At 45.2% G+C, this 19,982-nt stretch overlaps 1 protein-coding gene across 1 annotated transcript; it reads left to right on the top strand.

Moving 5' to 3' along the window:
- The first annotated feature begins 6,381 nt into the window (after nucleotides 1–6,381).
- Nucleotides 6,382–19,942, top strand: ICAM2 (intercellular adhesion molecule 2). The gene is made up of 5 exons (XM_061175368.1): nucleotides 6,382–6,499; nucleotides 14,941–15,045; nucleotides 16,737–17,003; nucleotides 18,143–18,463; nucleotides 19,131–19,942. The coding sequence occupies exons 1-5, from the start codon at nucleotides 6,493–6,495 to the stop codon at nucleotides 19,307–19,309; spliced, it is 879 nt and encodes a 292-aa protein (XP_061031351.1). The 5' UTR covers nucleotides 6,382–6,492; the 3' UTR covers nucleotides 19,310–19,942.
- Nucleotides 19,943–19,982: the final 40 nt, after the last annotated feature.

The following is a 19,982-nucleotide window of genomic DNA, read 5'->3' as shown; positions in this document are numbered from 1 at the left end:
CACTAGCCTTCCATGGCCCTGGCCAGCATGTCTACTCCAAATCTCTGGTTTCTACTTGTAGTTGTGATTACCTTGACTTTATTTAAATTGAGAACGCCTTTTCATTCTTACAAAAACAGTGTGGTCCCAGGACCAGAACCATCAGCATCACCTGGGAACTTGTTAGGGATGCGAATTCTCAAGCGTCACCCTGATGAAAAGCTCTGGGGCTGGGGCCCTCCAGTGATGCTGATATAAGCTAAAGTTTGAGAACATTTGCTGTGAAACATGTCTCTCATAAAACCAAGCCACTAGCTTAAGTCTAATTAACATTTATTGTACCTGTTCTTGGTGGTTCGAAGGGGAAGGCACCAGAAACTTAGCAGAGAAGGGAAGGATATAAACAGACATGAAAAGTGATTCGCTCAGAAGCCACAAAATGGGTAGAGGAGGAGAGGGGAGTTGAGGAGGGGGTACTGGCCCAAATGATGCATCAGAACTGTCTGTGTAGCTTTTTTTTTTTTTTTTTTGCTACACCGCACAGCATGTGGGATCTCAGTTCCCCGACCAGGGATCGAACCCCCGCCCCCTGCATTGGAAGCGCAGAGTCTTAACCACTGGACCACCAGGGAAGTCCCTGTATAGCTTTTAAAGTGGGCACACGGGGTTGGACGGTTCTGGGGTGGACCCAGCAGCTGCACTGCGAAAAGCTGCATAGGTGGTTCTGCTCTGCTGTCAAGAATGGGAACCCTGCCCTAGTGGGAAGAGCTTTGGGGGCTTCAATCAGGCTTCGGCATCCAGGGGGAGCGTAATGCTGTTTGTAACATGAAAGACAACGCCCTCCTTTCTGAAGATGGACCGCCCCCCCCTTAGTGTTTCCCTCCCGCACGCTGACTGTCGGGGGTTTGCGGGTGTCTGCTGCCCCTCGTGCGCCCTCTGTGCCCTCTGCCCTCTAACCGCTGTCATCCCCAACACCAGACCGGTCCACACCTCCGTGCCGGCCCCCGGGCTCCTGTGTGAGTTCTCACCCAGCTGTCTGCTCTTCCACCCTGAGTGCTGGTTCTCAGCGCTGTGCACATTGGAATCACCTGGAGAGCTTAAAAAACCAACATATACACATACATACGTATACATATGTACATCTATACACACGCAATGTGTAACTCTTGCAATGTACAATATTTGAGACATACTAAAAATTATTTATCTGAAATTTTTTTTTTTTTTTTAACATCTTTATTGAAGTATAATTGCTTTACAATGGTGTGCTAGCTTCTGCTTTACAACAAAGTGAATCAGTTACACATATACATATGTTGCCATATCTCTTCCCTCTTGCATCTCCCTCCCTCCCACCCTCCCTATCCCACCCCTCTAGGTGGTCACAAAGCACCTAGCTGATCTCCCTGTGCTATGCGGCTGCTTCCCACTAGTTATCTATTTTACATTTGGTAGTGTATATATGTCCATGACACTCTCTCACCCTGTCACATCTCACCCCTCCCCCTCCCCATATCCTCAAGTCCATTCTCTAGTAGGTCTGTGTCTTTATTCCCATCTTGCCACTAGGTTCTTCATGACCTCTTTTTTTTTTTTTCCCTTAGATTCCATATATATGTGTTAGCATACTGTATTTGTTTTTCTCTTTCTGACTTACTTCACTCTGTATGACAGGCTCTAACTCCATCCACCTCATTACAAACACCTCCATTTCATTTCTTTTTATGGCTGAGTAATATTCCATTGTATATATGTGCCACATCTTCTTTATCCATTCATCCGATGATGGACACCTAGGTTGCTTCCATGTCCTGGCTATTGTAAACAGAGCTGCAATGAATATTTTGGTACATGACTCTTTCTGAATTATGGTTTTCTCAGGGAATATGCCCAGTAGTGGGATTGCTGGGTCATATGGTAGTTCTATTTTTAGTTTTTTAAGGAACCTCCATACTGTTCTCCATAGTGGCTGTATCAATTTACATTCCCACCAACAGTGCAAGAGTGTTCCCTTTTCTCCACACCCTCTCCAGCATTTATTGTTTCTAGATTTTTTGATGATGGCCATTCTGACCGGTGTGAGATGATACCTCATTGTAGTTTTGATTTGCATTTCTCTAATGATTAATGATGTTGAGCATTCTTTCATGTGTCTGTTGGCAATCTGTATCTCTTCTTTGGAGAAATGTCTATTTAGGTCTTCTGCCCATTTTTGGATTGGGTTGTTTGTTTTTTTGTTATTGAGCTGCATGAGCTGCTTGTAAATCTTGGAGATTAATCCTTTGTCCGTTGCTTCATTTGCAAATATTTTCTCCCATTCTGAGGGTTGTCTTTTGGTCTTGTTTATGGTTTCCTTTGCTGTGCAAAAGCTTTTAAGTTTCATTAGGTCCCATTTGTTTATTTGTGTTTTTATTTCCATTTCTCTAGGACCTGGGTCAAAAAGGATCTTGCTGTGACTTATGTCATACAGTGTTCTGCCTATGTTTTCCTCTAAGAGTTTGATAGTGTCTGGCCTTACACTTAGGTCTTTAATCTATTTTGAGTTTATTTTTGTGTATGGTGTTAGGGAGTGTTCTAATTTCATACTTTTACATGTACCTGTCCAATTTTCCCAGCACCACTTATTGAAGAGGCTGTCTTTTCTCCACTGTATATGCTTGCCTCCTTTATCAAAGATAAGGTGACCATATGTGCGTGGGCTTATCTCTGGGCTTTCTATCCTGTTCCATTGATCTATATTTCTGTTTTTGTGCCAGTACCAAACTGTCTTGATTACTGTAGCTTTGTAATATAGTCTGAAGTCAGGGAGCCTGATTCCTCCAGCTCCATTTTTCGTTTTCAAGATTGCTTTGGCTATTCGGGGTCTTTTGTGTTTCCATACAAATTGTGAAATTTTTTGTTCTAGTTCTGTGAAAAATGCCAGTGGTAGTTTGATAGGGATTGCATTGAATCTGTAGATTGCTTTGGGTAGCAGAGTCATTTTCACAATGTTGATTCTTCCAATCCAAGAACATGGTATATCTCTCCATCTATTTGTATCATCTTTAATTTCTTTCATCAGTGTCCTATAATTTTCTGCATACAGGTCTTTTTTCTCCTTAGGTAGGTTTATTCCTAGGTATTTTATTCTTTTTGTTGCAATGGTAAATGGGAGTGTTTTCTTAATTTCACTTTCAGATTTTTCATCATTAGTATACAGGAATGTATCTGAAATTTTTAATTTAACTGGGTGCCCTGTATTTTAGGAGAGTCAGAAATAGTGATGGTGACTGGGTCTAGAGCCCTTGGACAGGGGACTGGTCAGTGAGATCCACTGGGAGTCCAGGCTCAAGCCCACTTCCTGGGCCCTTTCCCTCTTTGTGCCCCCATCTCCAAAGGCAGGATGTGCTTAGCCAGCAGGGAGGTCTCACGGGCCTCCTCCCCACCCCCCGCTCCAGGTTATTACAGACCCAGCTCTGATTAGTGGTTATGGGACCTGATGCTAAGTGAGCCGCTGGGGGGCTCTGTCGGGGCTTCTGCCACGTGGCCTCAAGCACCCACAGTCTCTTTCCAGGCGGTTCCCTCTTTACTCCCCTGGACCGAGGAGTGCCCAAGTGCAGCGAGATGCTATCTCTGACAAAACAAAGTCTGAGATTGGGATTGACATATATACACTAATATGTATAGAATAGATAACTAATAAAAAAAATGGAGATAAAATTTAAATAATGGCTTAGCATTTCAGCTCTGAGAATAAAAAATATTTATAACAAGTTCTAATAAAATGTATTCATTTCTTTACTAAAAAAGCCAAAGTCTGAATTGTGAAGGAGCAGTGCGTCAGACACAGCAATCTGTGGTGAACTATGTACACACATGTATCCATATTTTCCTCATTGCTCTGCAGTTTGGCTTTCAACAACTAAGAATTAGAAAAGCTGTTGTCAAAATGCCATATTAACTTCCTAGAGCTTAAACCACAATATGGTGGAGATGTTTCTCTAACCGGTGTCTTATCACTCACCCTCTTGTTGTGAAGAACCAGCACCAAATTAAGCCACTGGTGCCAGGGCCAGTCCAGGCAATGTGCGGTTTTGTTCTGGAACATTCCTTTGTTGACTGATGGGGTTCACTGTCATGATTCATGGTCTCTTACTCTGGACTCTGGGTGCACAGGGCAGAAACCAGCTAAAATTGGCATAAGCAAAAAAAGGCGAAAGGATTGGCCTGTGGAAACCAACCTGCAGGAATGGACCTCAGGAATGGCTGGAACCAGTAACTGGGACACCATCAGAAAATTTTCACCTCTACTCTGTGCATTTTGACCTCCTCACCTCCTGCAAACCCACCTCCCCACGTGAATGTAAGGCACAGCCTTAGACGGTGTCTGTCCTCCAACCTCTGCAACCAGGAGGAAAAGGCTCTCTTTCCCCAACTTGTTTAAAGAAAAACAAAACAAAATCAAGGGAAGACCTGAAGGTTGGGTACCATGATGCCAACCTTGGAAATCATTTGACCAGGAAGGTGGGATGAAGTAGGAAGACAGAAGTGCCCCAGAAAACCTGTCAAAAATAGAGAAAGAAGGGCTTCCCCTTAAAAAAAGATAAGTCCAGACATAACTCCTGGGGAAAAGATGAATGAGACACGCACCCTAATTTGTGTCTACGACAGATGCTATCAAAACTGTAAAGTCACAAGGGCCCCTCAAAGCCTTGCTGTGACGTCCCCACCCAACATTCTACGTTGGCTTTGTTTGACCAGCAGTATGACAGGAATATTTCAAAAGAACATCTATGAAGAAATCAAGGCACAAACGTACCAAGAGGGATCGCTTCAAAGCCAGCAGACCTTCAGCGTTCGTGGCCTTGACTGTCCTGTTGGTCCCTGACGTGATCTAATTTGTGTTTTTGCTGAGCCGGGAGTTTCAGTGGTAGTTATGAGGGGCGGAGCTGTGGGAGCAAAACCTCTGCTTGTGGGTGAGCCCAGCACCCACCTCTGCTACCAGCTTTGATACTTTTTGCCTATTGGTACAAAGCTACTCTGCCACGGTAGGTTTTTTAAATTGCTAGGCGAGGTGGCCGATGTGAAAAGATCTGAGAACACGATAGTTCTTAGTTGTTAAGATGTTTTTGGTGGCAGGGCACGTCAAATACAAGGAAGACCCAGCTCTGTGATGTTGACAAGCCTCCTGCAGGGGTTCAGAGGGCAACTCATCCGGAACTGTCTCATTCAGGAAAGGCTCCCAGGAGTGCAGAAACCGCACATCAGAAGAGAGACTGGAGAGGGACTTCCCTGGTGGTTCAGTGATTAGGACTCGGCACTTTCACTGCCGTGGCCCGGGTTCAGTCCCTGGTCGGGGAACTAAGATCCTCCAAGCCAAAAGAAAAAAAAAAAAATTAAACGTAGAACTACCATATGATCCAGCAATTCCAATTCTGGGTATTTGCCTCAAAGAGTTTGAGTTGCCTCAAAGCAGGGACTCCAAGACATGTTTGTACACCCATGATCACAGCCGAATTATTCACAAGAGCCAAAAGGAGGAAGCATCCCACGTGTCTATTGACTGCTAAGTGGATAAACAAAATGGGGTGTATTCGTACAAGGTGGTGTTATTCAGCCTTAAAAAGGAAGGAAATTATTTTTTTTCATAAATTTATTTATTTATTTTTGGCTGCGTTGGGTCTTCGTTGCTGTGCGCGGGCTTTCTCTAGTTGCCGTGAGCGGGGCAAGGGGCCTACTCTTCGTTGCAGTGCGTGGGCTTCTCATTGCGGTGGCTTCTCTTGTTGTGGAGCACAGGCTCTAGGCACACAGGCTTCAGTAGTTGTGGCTCGCGGGCTTTAGAGCGCAGGCTCAGTAGTTGTGGCGTGTGGACTTAGTTGCTCCGCGGCATGTGGGATCTTCCCGGACCAGGGCTCGAACCCGTGTCCGCTGCACTGGCAGGCAGATTCTTAACCACTGCGCCACCAGGGAAGCCCCCAGGAAGGAAATTCTAACACATGCTATGACATGGATGAGCCTTGAGGACATCATGCCCAGTGAAATAAGCCAGTCACAAAAAGACAAATACTGTGCGATTCCACTCATGTGAGGTCCCCAGAGCAGTCCAGCTGAGAAACAGAAAGTAGAACAGTGGCTGCCAGGGGCTGGGGGGAGGGGGAGTCAGTGTTGAAAAGAGAGGGGTTTCAGTTTGGGATGATGGTGAGGGATGGCGGTTCTGGAGAGGGGTGGTGGTGGTGATAGTTGCACAGCAGTGTGAATGGACTTAATGCCACAGAGCTGGACACTAAAGATGGTTAAAACGGTCAATTTTACAGGGTGTATATTTTAACAGAGTTTAAAACAAGAGGTAATGGACTGAAAGTGAGGTTAGTCTGAAGTCGCAGCTGGGACAGGAAGCACGTGACTCCTGGGAGGGGAGTTTGGGCCAAAGCCTGATTATACTTGCTGAACGGGTGGCAGCCCCGCCACAAGCGGCATCTGGAAGCTGGACCCCTGGCCACCCTCCTTCCCCATCGCAGCCACGCCCTTTAGCAGATGACAGGTAAGTTCACGTTCCTTGCTCCTCCTCGCTTCCCTCGTGGCAGAGTGGAAAGGGCTTGGGATGGACTGTCAATCAAGACTTGAGTTCTTGTCCTTTCCCCTCCCTGGACCTCCCCACCCCTCCCCGGCCTCCCTCAAGCCCAGGGGCTGGAGATGCACAGAGTTCCCTGCGGCCAGACGGTCCCTGCTCTGCAGAGCTCACATCTGCGTCTCTCTGGGTCCACCGGCCTATTGTTTTCGCGGTTGTTTCCTGTTTTTGTCCTTTCTCTTCCCTCCCCTGCTCTGTCAACCACACAACCAACTTAGAGGTATGGGGCTGCCTCCCTGCCATGGGCCACGTGGGCCCAGGCCATCCAGGAAGTTTCCTTCTAGTTTGCTAAGAGCTTTTATCATGAAAGATGTTGAATATCATCATTTTTTTTTCTAGATCTGTTAAGATGATCATAGTTTTTTTTCTTCTTAAGTCTATTAATGTAAGTTTTTAGTTTGGGCTCCTTCAAAAATAGAGCCTGGAACAAGGACTTCAGTTCGGGTAGATTATTTGAGAGGTGATGTCAGGAAGCAGGGAGTGAAGGAGCAAAGAGACTGAAACAGGGAAGGAGAAAAAGCCAATTAAGGATGCATAATTGCTGTTGCAGCTGTAGGCAAAGGAAGTTCAAGTCTGTGGGGACCTCTGATAAGTCTACAGGATGCTGCCCAGAATTGCCTTCCCCAAAAGAAGGAGACTGGAGCATGTATCCACCAGCTCCTGTTTCATCTTAGGGATGAAAGGGTTTCATCTTAGAGAACGTAACTCTCCTATGCTTCTGGGAAACACTAGCAGGCAGATAAGTGACTCCTAAAGCCGTTGAAGAAGACCCTGAGGCACAAAGCAAAAAGCAACATGATATAAGCTTGAGGTGAGACACTGGAGCATAAGGTGAGTCTAAGCTTGCAGGAAATTATGTGCTGTAATTACAGTGGATGTCAGAGGAGGGCAGAAGTAATGTGACACAGAGCACCAAAGTTTACTATTACCAACAATAATAAATGACATTTGTAGGTTTCTCTTTTGTTGTTAGACCACCTTTGCATAGCTGAGATGAGCCCAACTTGGATATGATGTCTAGTATTTTTAATATACTGCTAGATTTGGTTTGTTTGTATTTTTCTTACTGTTGCATTTATATTCATGAGTGAGACTGGCTTCTCATTTTCCTTTTTCATCCTATTCTTGTCTCATTTTGGTATTAAGGTTACACTGGCCTCATAGAAAGTTAGAGTGTGTTCCTGCGGTTTCCATTCTCAGAAAGAGTTTTTATAAAATTAGAATTATCTCTACTTAAACTTCTGGAACACTATCTAGACTTGGTATTTCCTTTGTGGGAAGATTTCAAATTATGGATTTAATTTTTTTTTCTAGTTTGTTTTTAATATTCTACATATGAATGAAATCATATGGTATTTGTCTTTTTCCATCTGACTTATTTCACTTAGCATAAATACCCTCAAGGTCCATCCATGTTGTCACAAATGGCAAGATTTCATCTTTTTTAAAAAAAAATATTTATTTATTTATTTGGCTGCATCGGGTCTTAGTTGCAGCATGTGTTGCGGCACATGGGATCTTTCGTTGTGGGTCGCGGGCTCTTCTTTGTGGTGTGCGGGCTTCTCTCTAGCTGTGGCATGGATTTAATTTCTTTAATAGTTGTAGAACCATTCAGGCTTTTTATTTTTTCTTAAATCAAGTTAGGTAAGTTCTATTTTTTCTAAGATTTGGTCTACTTTGTTTCATATTTCTTGACATAAATGATTTATAGTCTTTTTAATTTTTTAATTTTTAACTTTATTGAAGTATAGTTGATTTATAATGTTGTATTAATAAAATTTTCAATTATGGTAAAATACACATAACATAAAATTCACCATTTAACCGGTTTTAAATGTACGTTTTAAAGTTGGTTGTGTTACATTTACACTGTTTTGCAACAAATCTCGAAAACTTTTTTCTTGCAAAACTGAAACTCTATACCCATTAAACAAACAATTCACCATTTCCCCCTGCCCCCAGACCCTGGCAACCACTGTTCTACTTTCTGTTTCTATGAATTTGTATAGTCTTCTTTTTTGAATTATAAGATACATTATTTTAATTTTTTAAATTGAAGTATAATGTACAATATTATGTAAGCTTCAGGTGTTCTACGTAGTGGTTTGGCATTTGCATACATTATGAAATAATCACCATGATAAGTCTATTAATCATCTGTCCCCATATGGAGTTATTACAATATTATTGGCCATATTCCTTATACTGTGTGTTATATCCCTGTGGCTCATTTTATAACTGGAGTTTTGTACCTCTTAATCCCATTCACCTATTTTGTACCCCTCTCCACCCCTTTCTCTCTGGTAACCACCCATTTGTTCTGTGTATCTATGAGCCTGTTTTTTGTTTGGTTTTATTTGTTTTGTTTTTTATTTTATTTTTAAGTTTTTTTATTGTTTTATTTTTTTAATAGATCTTTATTGGAGTATAATTGCTTCACAATACCGTGTTAGTTTCTGTTGCACAACGAAGCGAATCAGCCATATGCATACACGTGTCCCCATATCCCCTCCCTCTTGAGCCTCCCTCCCATCCTCCCTATCCCACCCCTCCAGGTGGTCGCAGAGCACCAAGCTGATCTCCCTGTGCTATGCTGCTGCTTCCCAGCAGCCAACTATTTTATATTCAGTAGTGTATGTATGTCGATGCTACTCTCACTTCGCCCCAGCTTCGCCCTCCCACCCCATGTCATCAAGTCCATTCTCTATGTCTACCTCTTTATTCCTGCCCTGCAACTAGGTTCATCAGTACCATTTTTTTAGATTCCATGTATATGCATTACCATACGGTATTTGTTTTTCTCCTTCTGACTTACTTCACTCTGTATGACAGACTCTAGGTCCATCCACCTCACTACAAATAACTCAATTTTGTTTCTTTTTATGGCTGAGTAATATTTCATTGTATATATGTGCCACATCTTCTTCATCCATTCATCTGTTGATGGACATCTAGGTTGGTTCCATGTTCTGGCTATTGTAAATAGTGCTGCAATGAACACTGTGGTGCATGTCTCTTTCTGAATTATGATTTTCTCAGGGTATATACCCAGCAGTGGGATTGCTGGGTCATATGATAGTTCTATTTTAAGTTTTTTAAGGAACCTTCATACTGTTTTCCATAGTGGTTGTATCAATTTACATTCCCACCAACAGTGTAGGAGGGTTCCCTTTTCACCACACACTTTCCAGTATTTACTGTTTCTAGCTTTTTTGATAATGGCCATTCTGACCAGCGTGAGGTGATACCTCATTGTAGTTTTGATTTGCATTGCTCTAATAATTAGTGATGTGGAGCATCTTTTCATGTGCCTCTTGGCCATCTGTATGTCTTCCTTAGTGAAATGTCTATTTAGGTCTTCTGCCCATTTTTTAACTGGATTGTTTGTGTTTTTGATATTGAGCTCCATGAGCTGTTTGTATATTTTGGAGATTAATCCTTTGTCTGTTGTTTCATTTGCAAATATTTTCTCCCATTCTGAGAGTTGTCTTTTGTCTTGTTTATGGTTTCCTTTGCTTTTTGCTTAAAAGCAAAAGTTTTTAAGTTTAATTAAGTCCCATTTGTTTATTTTTGTTTTTATTTCTGTTCCTCTAAGAGGTGGGTCAAAAAAGATCTTGTTGTGGTTTATGTCAAAGAGTGTTTTTCCTATGTTTTCCTCTAAAAGTTTTATAGTGTCTGGTCTTACATTTAAGTCTTTAATCCATTTGGAGTTTATTTTTGTGTAGGGTGTTAGGGAGTGTTCTAATTTCATTCTTTTACATGTAGCTGTCCAGTTTTCCCAGCACCACTTATTGAAGAGGCTGTCTTTTCTCCATTGCATGTTCTTGCCTCCTTTGTCATAAATTAGATGCCCATATGTGCGTGGGTTTATCTCTGGGCATTCTATTCTGTACCATTGATCTATATTTCTGTTTTTGTGCCAGTACCATACTGTCTTGATTACTGTAGCTTTGTGGTATAGTTTGAAGTCAGGGAGCCTGATTCCTCCAACTCTATTTTTCTTTCTCAAGATTGTTTTGGCTATTCGGGGTCTTTTGTGTTTCCATACAAATTTTAAGATTTTTTATTCTAATTCTGTGAAGAATGCCATTGGTAGTTTGATAGGGATTGCATTGAATCTGTAGATTGCTTTAGGTAGTATAGTCATTTTCACAATATTGATTCTTCCAATCCAAGAACATGGTATATTTCTCCATCTGTTTATGTCATCTTTGATTTCTTTCATCAGTGTTTTATAGTTTTCTGAGTACAGGTCTTTCGCCTCCTTAGGCAGGTTTATTCCTAGGTATTTTATTCTTTTTGTTGCAATGGTAAATGGGAGTGTTTCCTTAATTTCTCTTTCTGATATTTCGTTGTTGGTGTATAGGAATGCCAGAGATTTCTGTGCATTAATTTTGTATCCTGCAACCTTACCAAACTCATTGATTAGTTCTAGTAGTTTTCTGGTGGCATCTTTAGGATTTTCTATGTATAGTATCATGTCATCTGCAAAGAGTGACAGTTTTACTTCTTCTTTTCCAATTTGTATTCCTTTTATTTCTTTTCTTCTCTGATTGCTGTGGCTAGGACTTCCAAAACTATGTTGAATAAGAGTTGCAAGATTGGACATCCTTGTCTTGTTCCTGATCCTAGTGGAAATGCTTTCAGTTTTTCACCATTGAGTATGATGCTTGCTGTGGGTTTGTCATATATGGCCTTTATTATGTTGATGTAATTTTTGTTTTTTATTTGCCATGCCACGCAGCTTGCAGGATCTTAGTTCCCTGACCAGGGACTGAACCCACACCCTCAGCAGTGAAAGCTCAGAACCCTAACCACTGGACTGCCAGGGAATTCCCATTTGTTTTTTTTTTTAGATTCCACATATAAGTGAGATCATACAGTATTTGTCTTTCTCTGTCTGACTCACTTCATTTAGCATAATACCCTCTAGATCCATCCATGTTGTCGCTAATGGCAAGATTTCATTTTTTATGGCTGAATAATACTCCATTGTGTAGATATACCAACCACATCTTTATCCATGCATCTATCAGTGAACACCACCAACAGTACACAAGAGTTCCCTTTTCTCCACATCCTTGCCAACGCTTTTTATTTGTTGTCTTTTTGATGACAGCCATTCTGACAGGTGTGAGGTGATATCTCATTGTGTTTTTGATTTGCATTTCCCTGATGATTAGTGATGTTGAGCATCTTTTCATATGTCTGTTGGCCATCTGTATATCTTCTTTGGAAAAATGTCTCTTCAGGTTCTCTGCCCATTTTTTTAAAAAATTTATTTATTTGGCTGTGCCAGGTCATAGTTGCGGCATGCAGGGTTTTTAGTTGCGGCATGTGGGATCTAGTTGCCTGATCAGGGATTGAACCTGGGCCCCCTGCATTGGGAGCATGGAGTCTCAACCACTGGACCACCAGGAAAGTCCCCTCTGCCCATTTTTTAATAGGGTTTTTTTTTTACGTTGAGTTGTATGATTCTTTGTATATTTTGGCTATTAACCCCTAATTGGATATAACATCTGCAAATATCTTCTCCCATTTAGCAGGCTGCCTTTTTGTTTTGTTGATAGTTTCCTTCATTGTGCAAAAGCTTTTTAGTTTGATGTATTTGTTTATTTTTGCTTCCCTTGCCTGAGGAGACATATCCAAAAATTATTGCTAAGACCAATGCCAAAGAGCATGCCGCCTATGTTTTCTTCTAGGAATTTTATGGTTTTGTTTATTGGGATTTAAAAAATTATTATTACTGGTTCAATTACATTACTGGTAATAAGTCTGTTCATATTTTCTATTTCTTCCTGATTCAGTCTTGGGAGATTGAACATTTCTAGGAATTTATCCATTTCTTCTAGGTTGTCCATTGTATTGGTTTATAATTGTTCACAGTAATCTTTTATGACCCTTTTTATGCCTGTGGTGTTTTTGTAACTTCTCTTTTGGTTCTGATGAGTTTGGCTAAAGGTTTATCAATTTTGTTTATCTTTTTGAAGAACCAGCTCTTAGTTTCACTGATCTTTCCTATTGTTTTTTGTTTGTTTGTTTGCTTTTAGTCTGTATTTCACTTATTTCTACTCTGATCTTTATTATTTCTTACCTTCTACTAACTTTGGGTTTTGTTCTTCTTTTTCTAGTTCCTTTAGGTGTAAGGTTAGATTGTTCATTTGTATAGTCTTCTTTTTAATCTTGTAGTTATGTAATTATTTTTATTCCTAATAATGTTTATTTGTGCTTTCCTTTGTTTATAAGTAAATTTCAGCAGAGATTTGCCTGTTCTACTGGTTTTTTTCAAGGAACTAACTTTTGGTTTTATTGATCTTGTGTACCATATCTTTGTTTTCTATTTTATTGATTTCTGTTCTTTATTATTCTCTTCTGAGTTTACTTTTGGGTTTACTTTGTTGTTCTTTTTATAACTTCTTGACTTCTTACTTAAATTGGATACTTATTTCATACACTTTTCTAATACAAGCATTCAAGACTATAAATTTCCCTTTAAGTACCACTTTTGATGCATCCAACAAATTGTAATCTATGATATTTTCATTATCACTCAAATCTAAGAATTTTAAAATGTGTCATTTATGATTTTTTCTTTGACCCATGGATGAGTATGTTTTTAAATTACCAAATATATGGGGGTCTTAAAACTTATCTTTTTGATGAATTTGTATTCTCTATAGGTGCAGATCAAGCTTTTACATTGTATGTTTCAGCTCTTCCATTCATCTACTGATTTTTCTGTCTGCTTCATTATTCATAATTGAGAGACATTGTATTAAAATTTCTTGCTATGATGATGGTTTTATCTCTTTGTAGTTCCTTCAAACTAAGTGCTTACAAGTTTAGAACTATTATAATTTCCTGATGAATTGACCCTTTAATCTAGGTACTCACTCTATCCCTAATAAATATCAATATTTTTGTCTTAAAAGTCCTCTTTGTCTGATATGAATAGACCTTTCCTGGCTTTCTTTTGGTTAGCTTTTGCCTGGTATATCTTTTTCCATTCTTTGACTTTCAACCATTCCATACTCTTAATCATTACATGTGTCTTGTAAACAATGTGGAACTGCGTTTTCTGTTTAAATATTTTTAAAATTGAATCTGAGATGAGAATTTAGGAATGACTGAGTACATGACTTCCACTAAACCCTGCTAACTGAGTTTAAAAGCCTGCATTTTCAACAACAATCCATAGTCGGTAAGAACTCTAACCCAGAAGGTTGCCTTCAAGGTAGTGTGTTTGAGCTTTTTTTTTTTTTTTGGTAGACTTTTTTTTTCTAAGAGCAGTTTTAGGTTCACAGCAAAACTTAGGGGAAGGTAGAGATTTCCCACAAACCTCCTGTCCCCATGCACGCACAGCCTCCCCCATTACCAACACCCCCCACCGAGTGGGACATTTGTTATGACTGATGAACCTGCATGGACACATCATTATCGCCCACAGTCCATAGTTTACATTAGGGTTCACTCTTGGTGTTGTACATTCTATGGGTTTGGACAAATGTATAATGACACACATGCACCACTGTAGTATCATACAGAGTAGTTTCCCTGTCCTAAAAATCGTCTGTGCTCTGCCTATTCTTCCCTCCCTCCCTTTAATCCCTGGCAACCACTGATCATCCAACCAACTACTCATCATTCCTAAATTCTCACCTCAGTTCTATCACCTAATTCACCTGAGCCCCAATTTCCTCAGATGCACAATCGAAATTTGTAGATTTGGTGTGATAATTAAATGAGATAATGTATTAAAACCTTAACTTAGTCCCTAGCAAAGAATAGGTGTCAATTAAATGCTAATTTCCTTTTCCTTCCTCCTTCTCTTAGTAATCTGAAATCACGTTTAGCTGAGAAAAAAAGAGAAGAAAGTGCCCAGGGACAGTGTGTATCACCAGAAATCTAAGAGCAGGGGAGGGTAGGGCGCAGAGGAAGGAGGTAAACATCCAGCTATTGCCTCCTAAACCCTCTTTCCAACTTGGAAAATCCCTACCCAGAGGGGACTCCCACAGTGTGTCCTGTGGGATTTGGCGCTCCCCAAATCTGAGGCTTGTAGGCAGCGCTGTCCTCTGTGTACACACAGCGCACGGGAATCCCGTGTGCACACACATCACTCACACACACGTGTGCCCCGGCGCTCCCCCCATCTGCCTGGCTTATCAGCTGCTTCCCAGCTTCCTCTGCCTGGCTTCTTATAGACCTGGGACCCTGGGAGCCGGCCTTCCACGTGGCCTCCCCAAGACCACTCAGATAACGAGAGGAAATGTGGTCATCAGCTCACAGAAGGCTGGGGGTTCCGGCTGAGGCTCCAGGCCACCACTCCCTGACCTGCGCCCTCCATCTCTCTCCAGGCGGTTCTCGGCTGTTCCCTGTGAGCCCGTGGACGCCACTCGAGATGTCCCCTTTTGGTGGCTGGGGACTGCTCTCGGCCTTTCTCGCCCTGCTCTGCTGCACAGGTGAGCCTGGGGTTCCTGACTGGGCGCGTGCCAGCCAGGACCCCCTCCCCTTCAGGCAGGGAAGGGGGTCCTGGTCCTGAAGTCGCTGAGGCTTTGAACACAGAGGTCGTCTGCCATGGGTACAGGATGCTGTGCCAGCCTGGCTTCCCCATGACCCCTGGCAGCGGGTAGGGGTCCTGGCCTTTTGGGAACCAGACCCCATAACTTCATGGTGTGTGGGTGTGGCAGGCTGTGGAGACTAAATGGGGAGGTGAAGGGAGGCTGGGGTTCAAGGGCAGGTGAGGGCACGCCCCAGCTAGTCTTCAGAAGTGGCCCAGGGGTCAGCAGAGGGCAGCAGAGGGCATCGCCTTGTGGCAACCATGAAAGCGAAAACGAAGCCCCTTCCAGGAGGTCCAGGGGACCGTGAAGGAAAATGCCTCCGTGTGCTGAGCACTCTGTTTTGGACAACCTGCCAGGTGCTTTCACGACAACCCTGCAGGAAAAGGGATTACTAGCCCATTTGACAGATGGAGAAACTGGGGCTCAGAGAGAGAAAGCACTTTGCCCAAGGCCACACAGCTGGTACCTGGCAAACTCAGGTTTCAAATCCAGCTCTCTCTCCCTGCAAAGCCCCTCTTTTGCCCCTTCATTATATGCCACTAGCTGAGGGCTAAGTGGGGGTCCATGGGTGTGGCAGGAGCACAGGACACAGGACCTTCTGGTCATCACCAAGTGGGAGGTGAGCGCCGAAGGCCTGAAATACTTCGTGCCTGAAACACTTCTTGGCTCTGTGCCACACACAGGGTATTGTGCTGAGCACAAAGGGAAATATGCGAAATCTGGGCCTTGCCTTCTAGAAGCTCCAAAACGTCCAAGGGAGAGTCAGTATGAGCATGAGTCATTTGCAAGGTGGTCCCATTACCTTCCTGACCTCGCTTCCCCCGCCTTCCTCCTCGCTGAGTTCCAGCCATCTGGGCTCCTCCCCACCCAGGGTCTCTGCGATGGCGGTTCCCTCCCCCCGCAGATACCTGCCTGCCGGGCTCCCCCCGACCTCCTTCGTTCTTTGCTCAAATGTCGGTGTTTCCGTGAGGCCTGTGCTGACTACACTATTTAACACAGCAACCCCACCCCACTCCCTATTTCCTTTCCTAGGCATTTACCACCAACTGACAAGCTGGCTAGTTCACTTGTTTATTATTGTCTGTCTCCTTCGCTGCGATGTGAGCGCCGCAAGGGCAGGGTTTGGTCTGCTTTGGTCCCTGCTGGATCCCCAGAGCCTAGAACAGTGCCTGGCACACAGCCGGTGTTCAAAAAGGATTTGCAGAAGAAAGGAAAGGAGGGAGGGAAGAGTCGAACCCATGGCCATGGGGGCTCAGAGGACACAGTCCACCTCCATTTCAGAGAGGCCTTCGTGGGGGAGGGGACATTTGGGCTGGGCCTCGTAGGTCAAATAAGATCCCTCTCCATGGAGATAGAAGACGTGCATGAGAAAGACTAATCTGGAGGCGACGAGCTGGAGGAACAGCAACCAGAGGCAGGGAGACAGCTGCAGGGGGGTCGCAGTCTCTTTGGTCTAGACCCAAGGCGATAAGGTCTGAACAAGGGGAGAGGAGCAGAGGGGACCTCTACCCCTTATCAGACTGCCCGCCGTGGGCAGCTCCACTGGGCAGGGCGGCGGGGACGTCTGCTGCCTAGTGTTTCTGGTCTTCCAGGGTCTGGCAAGGAGGCGTTCGAGGTACGCATGTGGCCAGAGCAGCTGATGGTGGAGTCCGGGGAGTCTCAGGTGATTAACTGTAGTACCACCTGTACGCAGCCCAACGCCGGTGGTCTGGAGACCACCCTACACAAGACTCTCCTGGATGAACAGGCTCAGTGGAAGCTGTATGAGGTCTTCAACATCTCCCAGGACACAGATGTCATTTGCCATTTCACCTGCTCCGGGAAGCAGGAGTCCAGGAGTCTGAACATCAGTGTGTTCTGTAAGTGCGGCACCGCGGGGCCCTGCTCCCCTAGGCCAGAGCCTGTGTCTACCGAATGCACGCAGAGCTGCTCTGTTACTGCTGCTGGGTGCTCTTGTTATGGCCCCCACGTCCCTGGGCTCCTGGACCCAGGCCATGGGCTCAGAATCTTCTCACACCCTCCCCTGGCCTTGAGCCTGTTGGCAACCCTGGTTTTGAGGTTTGCTCAGAGGAGGACAATCCAAGCAAGGTTTAGACAAATCTAAAAGTTGTTTCCCATGCCGTGCTACAGTCTCCTCCTAGCTTGGTGGCGCCCCATCACCAGAACACCCTGCATCCCATGACAAGCAGTGGGGGCCCCATCAGGAGGGCTGGTACCCTCTGCAGTAGCCCACTGGCCTCCCGGAGAGAAGGCTGAGGTATGGTTTTATCTCCCCCTGAGGGCCCTTGGCAAATGTGTGACCATCACACACATACCTGCCCAGAGGCCACGGAGACCTTGGATAGACTGGGATTCTCTCAACAGCTCGGCACCAAGGGTATCCTCGAAACTGTCATCAGTGGATCAAATGAATAGAAAGATGTCCTAAATCTAACATATTATCCTGGGGTGATGGGGGCAAGGCATTCTAGTTCAAAAAGGAACCCAGGGTACCACCGAGTTTAATAGCTAAGGGCTAGAGGTAGCTCAGAACCCGATCCTGAAGAACCAAGGCAGGTCTGACTCCGGCCTCCACCTCTGAAGTGAAGAATCTCACAACTCATGGTCCAGTTCCAATGAGTACTCCCTTCGAAGTCTTTCTCAACATAATTATCCAACCATTTAATTTTTGAAATTTGTATTTAATTTTTGGAGAGGAAGGAGACAGATCCAAAACTTTTATATCTTTCTAGTTGACTGTACAGATTCTGGACCTTTTCTTTGTAGACACCAGGCTACCTCCATTCTTGTCCATTTCAGAAATCATGTCCATAAAACAACCACCCAGTACATCCTTCACCCTGAACTGCTTCCTCCTTCCTCTTTTTACACTTTAGAGCAGCCAGGCCCCAGCCCACTTCCTGAGAACACTGTGGTGACGGGGATGGTCCTGGCTGGGTGGAGCCTGCTGGAACTGCACCCCCATCCTGACCAGACCTCGCTTCCTTCTTTCCTTCAGACCCTCCAAAGCAAGTGCTGCTGAAGTTATGGCCCACTTTAGTGGCTGTAGGGAGATCGTTCACCATCCAGTGCAGGGTGCCCTCTGTGGCACCCCTCGAAGGTCTCACTGTCACCCTGCTCCGTGGCAGTGAGATCGTATACAGCCAGACCTTTGTGGGGACAACACTTTCCCCCCAAGAGGCCATGGTCACCCACAACACCACGGCTCACAGGGAAGACGACCGCCACAACTTCTCCTGCCGGGCCGAGATGGACCTGCGCTCTCGCGGCGGGGACCTCGTTCACAGCGTCTCAGATCCCCAGGCGCTCGACGTCTATGGTGAGGGGGAGCCCCCGGAGGAGGAGGGAAGGAGAGGGCGTTCACTTTCAGCCCCTCATGGGAGGAAAACGCCTTTGCCCTACTCTCTGCCAGCTCAGGGGGAGGCACCCAGGAACTTGATCCCAAGAGTTCCCTGGAGCTCTCTCCAAGTTGCCAGCTTGGACCCCAGCTAACCGCTTGGCCATTAACAAGCTGGGTGACCTTAACCAAGTCAAGCTCCTCTCTTTGGCCTTGGCCCCTCTCTGCAATGACAAGTGTAGCCTGACTGACCCTTAAGATCCCCTGGAGCCCTGCTGTTCTGTGACTCTAGATGACCTAGATGTTCTCTGTCTTCTGAGAGTTTGGTAGAAGCTCCCTCAGCTCTGCCCAAGGAGGGGCTCGGCCTGGACCACGCCATTGTCCAGGCTGTGGTGTCCAGCAACCACGTGCTGGTGCCAGGAGCTGGTGGCAGGGGGACATCTGCCCTCACGGTCTCACAGAGGCCCAGCTGGTGGACCCCGGCCCACCTTTCCTCTAGTTGATATACCAGTTGCCTCTCACCTCTGCAACACAGGGTGACTGCAGAATGACGAGGGGTGGGTGGGTGATGGGTGGACCTCTACTCCCCCTTTGGCCCTGGCACCTGGGACCAGAGGACTTCTAAGACCACCGCCCTCTCCCTCCCCAGAGCCTGCACAGGACAACCAGATGGTCATCATCATCACGGTCGTGTCAGTGCTGCTCTTCTTGTTTGTGACATCTGTCCTGCTGTGCTTTGTCTTTGGCCAGCAGTGGCACCAGAGGCGGACAGGTACCTACGGGGTGCAAGCTGCTTGGAGGAGGCTGAGGTGGGCCTACCGGGCATAGCCTACGTGAGCGGCGTGGCCACCAGCATGGCAGCCACTGGAACTCAGCATGTCTCCTTAGGGTTGTGGTTCAGCCCTGGCTAAAGGCCCATGCCAAGCAGCAGAGGACTTCAGGGACCCCTCCTTTTCTAGTCTGAATACAAACACCTGGACTTAACCCTGTGCCTCAGTGTCTCCTCCTGGGAATGGTCAGGAAGGGGAGCCACCAGGCCCGGCTGGACTTCGGTCTCCAAATGTCCCCTCAGCCTCCCTCCACCCTCTCCTTCACGGGGGCCTTCCAGAGCCCTGGGGAGCCCAGACCCTGGGGTGCCCCCATGCTGACCAGCCCAGGCACCAGACGCCCACCCTCATCGGACACTGAGTGACTCATTCCTACTGAGGGAGGGTGGGGAGATGCACCCTGGCCCAGAGGGGCAGAGAGACACTCTGTTCCCACGTGGCCCTGTGGGACCGCAGGTCCTCCGTGTCAGAGCAGGGCATGGCTCTGACCTTTCCTTTCTGTCAACAGAGCCAGCTTCCAGGGGTAAGCATGGGGGCCCCAAGGGCTCAGCTTCAGGATCTCCTCAGCCAGGCCTCCCCCATCACTCTGGGCCTTCAGAGAGCCACGGACAACAAAAGCAGTCCTCGCCTCTTACCTCCTGCTCCGTTATTGGGCCAACCCGAGACGCCGCAGC

This window comes from Eubalaena glacialis, chromosome 19 (assembly GCF_028564815.1).
Source record: "Eubalaena glacialis isolate mEubGla1 chromosome 19, mEubGla1.1.hap2.+ XY, whole genome shotgun sequence".
Classification (NCBI taxonomy): Eukaryota; Metazoa; Chordata; class Mammalia; order Artiodactyla; family Balaenidae; genus Eubalaena; species Eubalaena glacialis.
This window is presented reverse-complemented; position numbering and strand designations above follow the sequence as displayed.

Excerpts from the sequence above, each read along its gene's own strand:
- ICAM2 (XM_061175368.1), top strand. Across the intron at positions 15,046-16,736 it reads CGCCCTGCTCTGCTGCACAG|GGTCTGGCAAGGAGGCGTTC; the intron begins GTGAGCCTGGGG and ends CTGGTCTTCCAG. Across the intron at positions 17,004-18,142 it reads TCTGAACATCAGTGTGTTCT|ACCCTCCAAAGCAAGTGCTG; the intron begins GTAAGTGCGGCA and ends TCTTTCCTTCAG.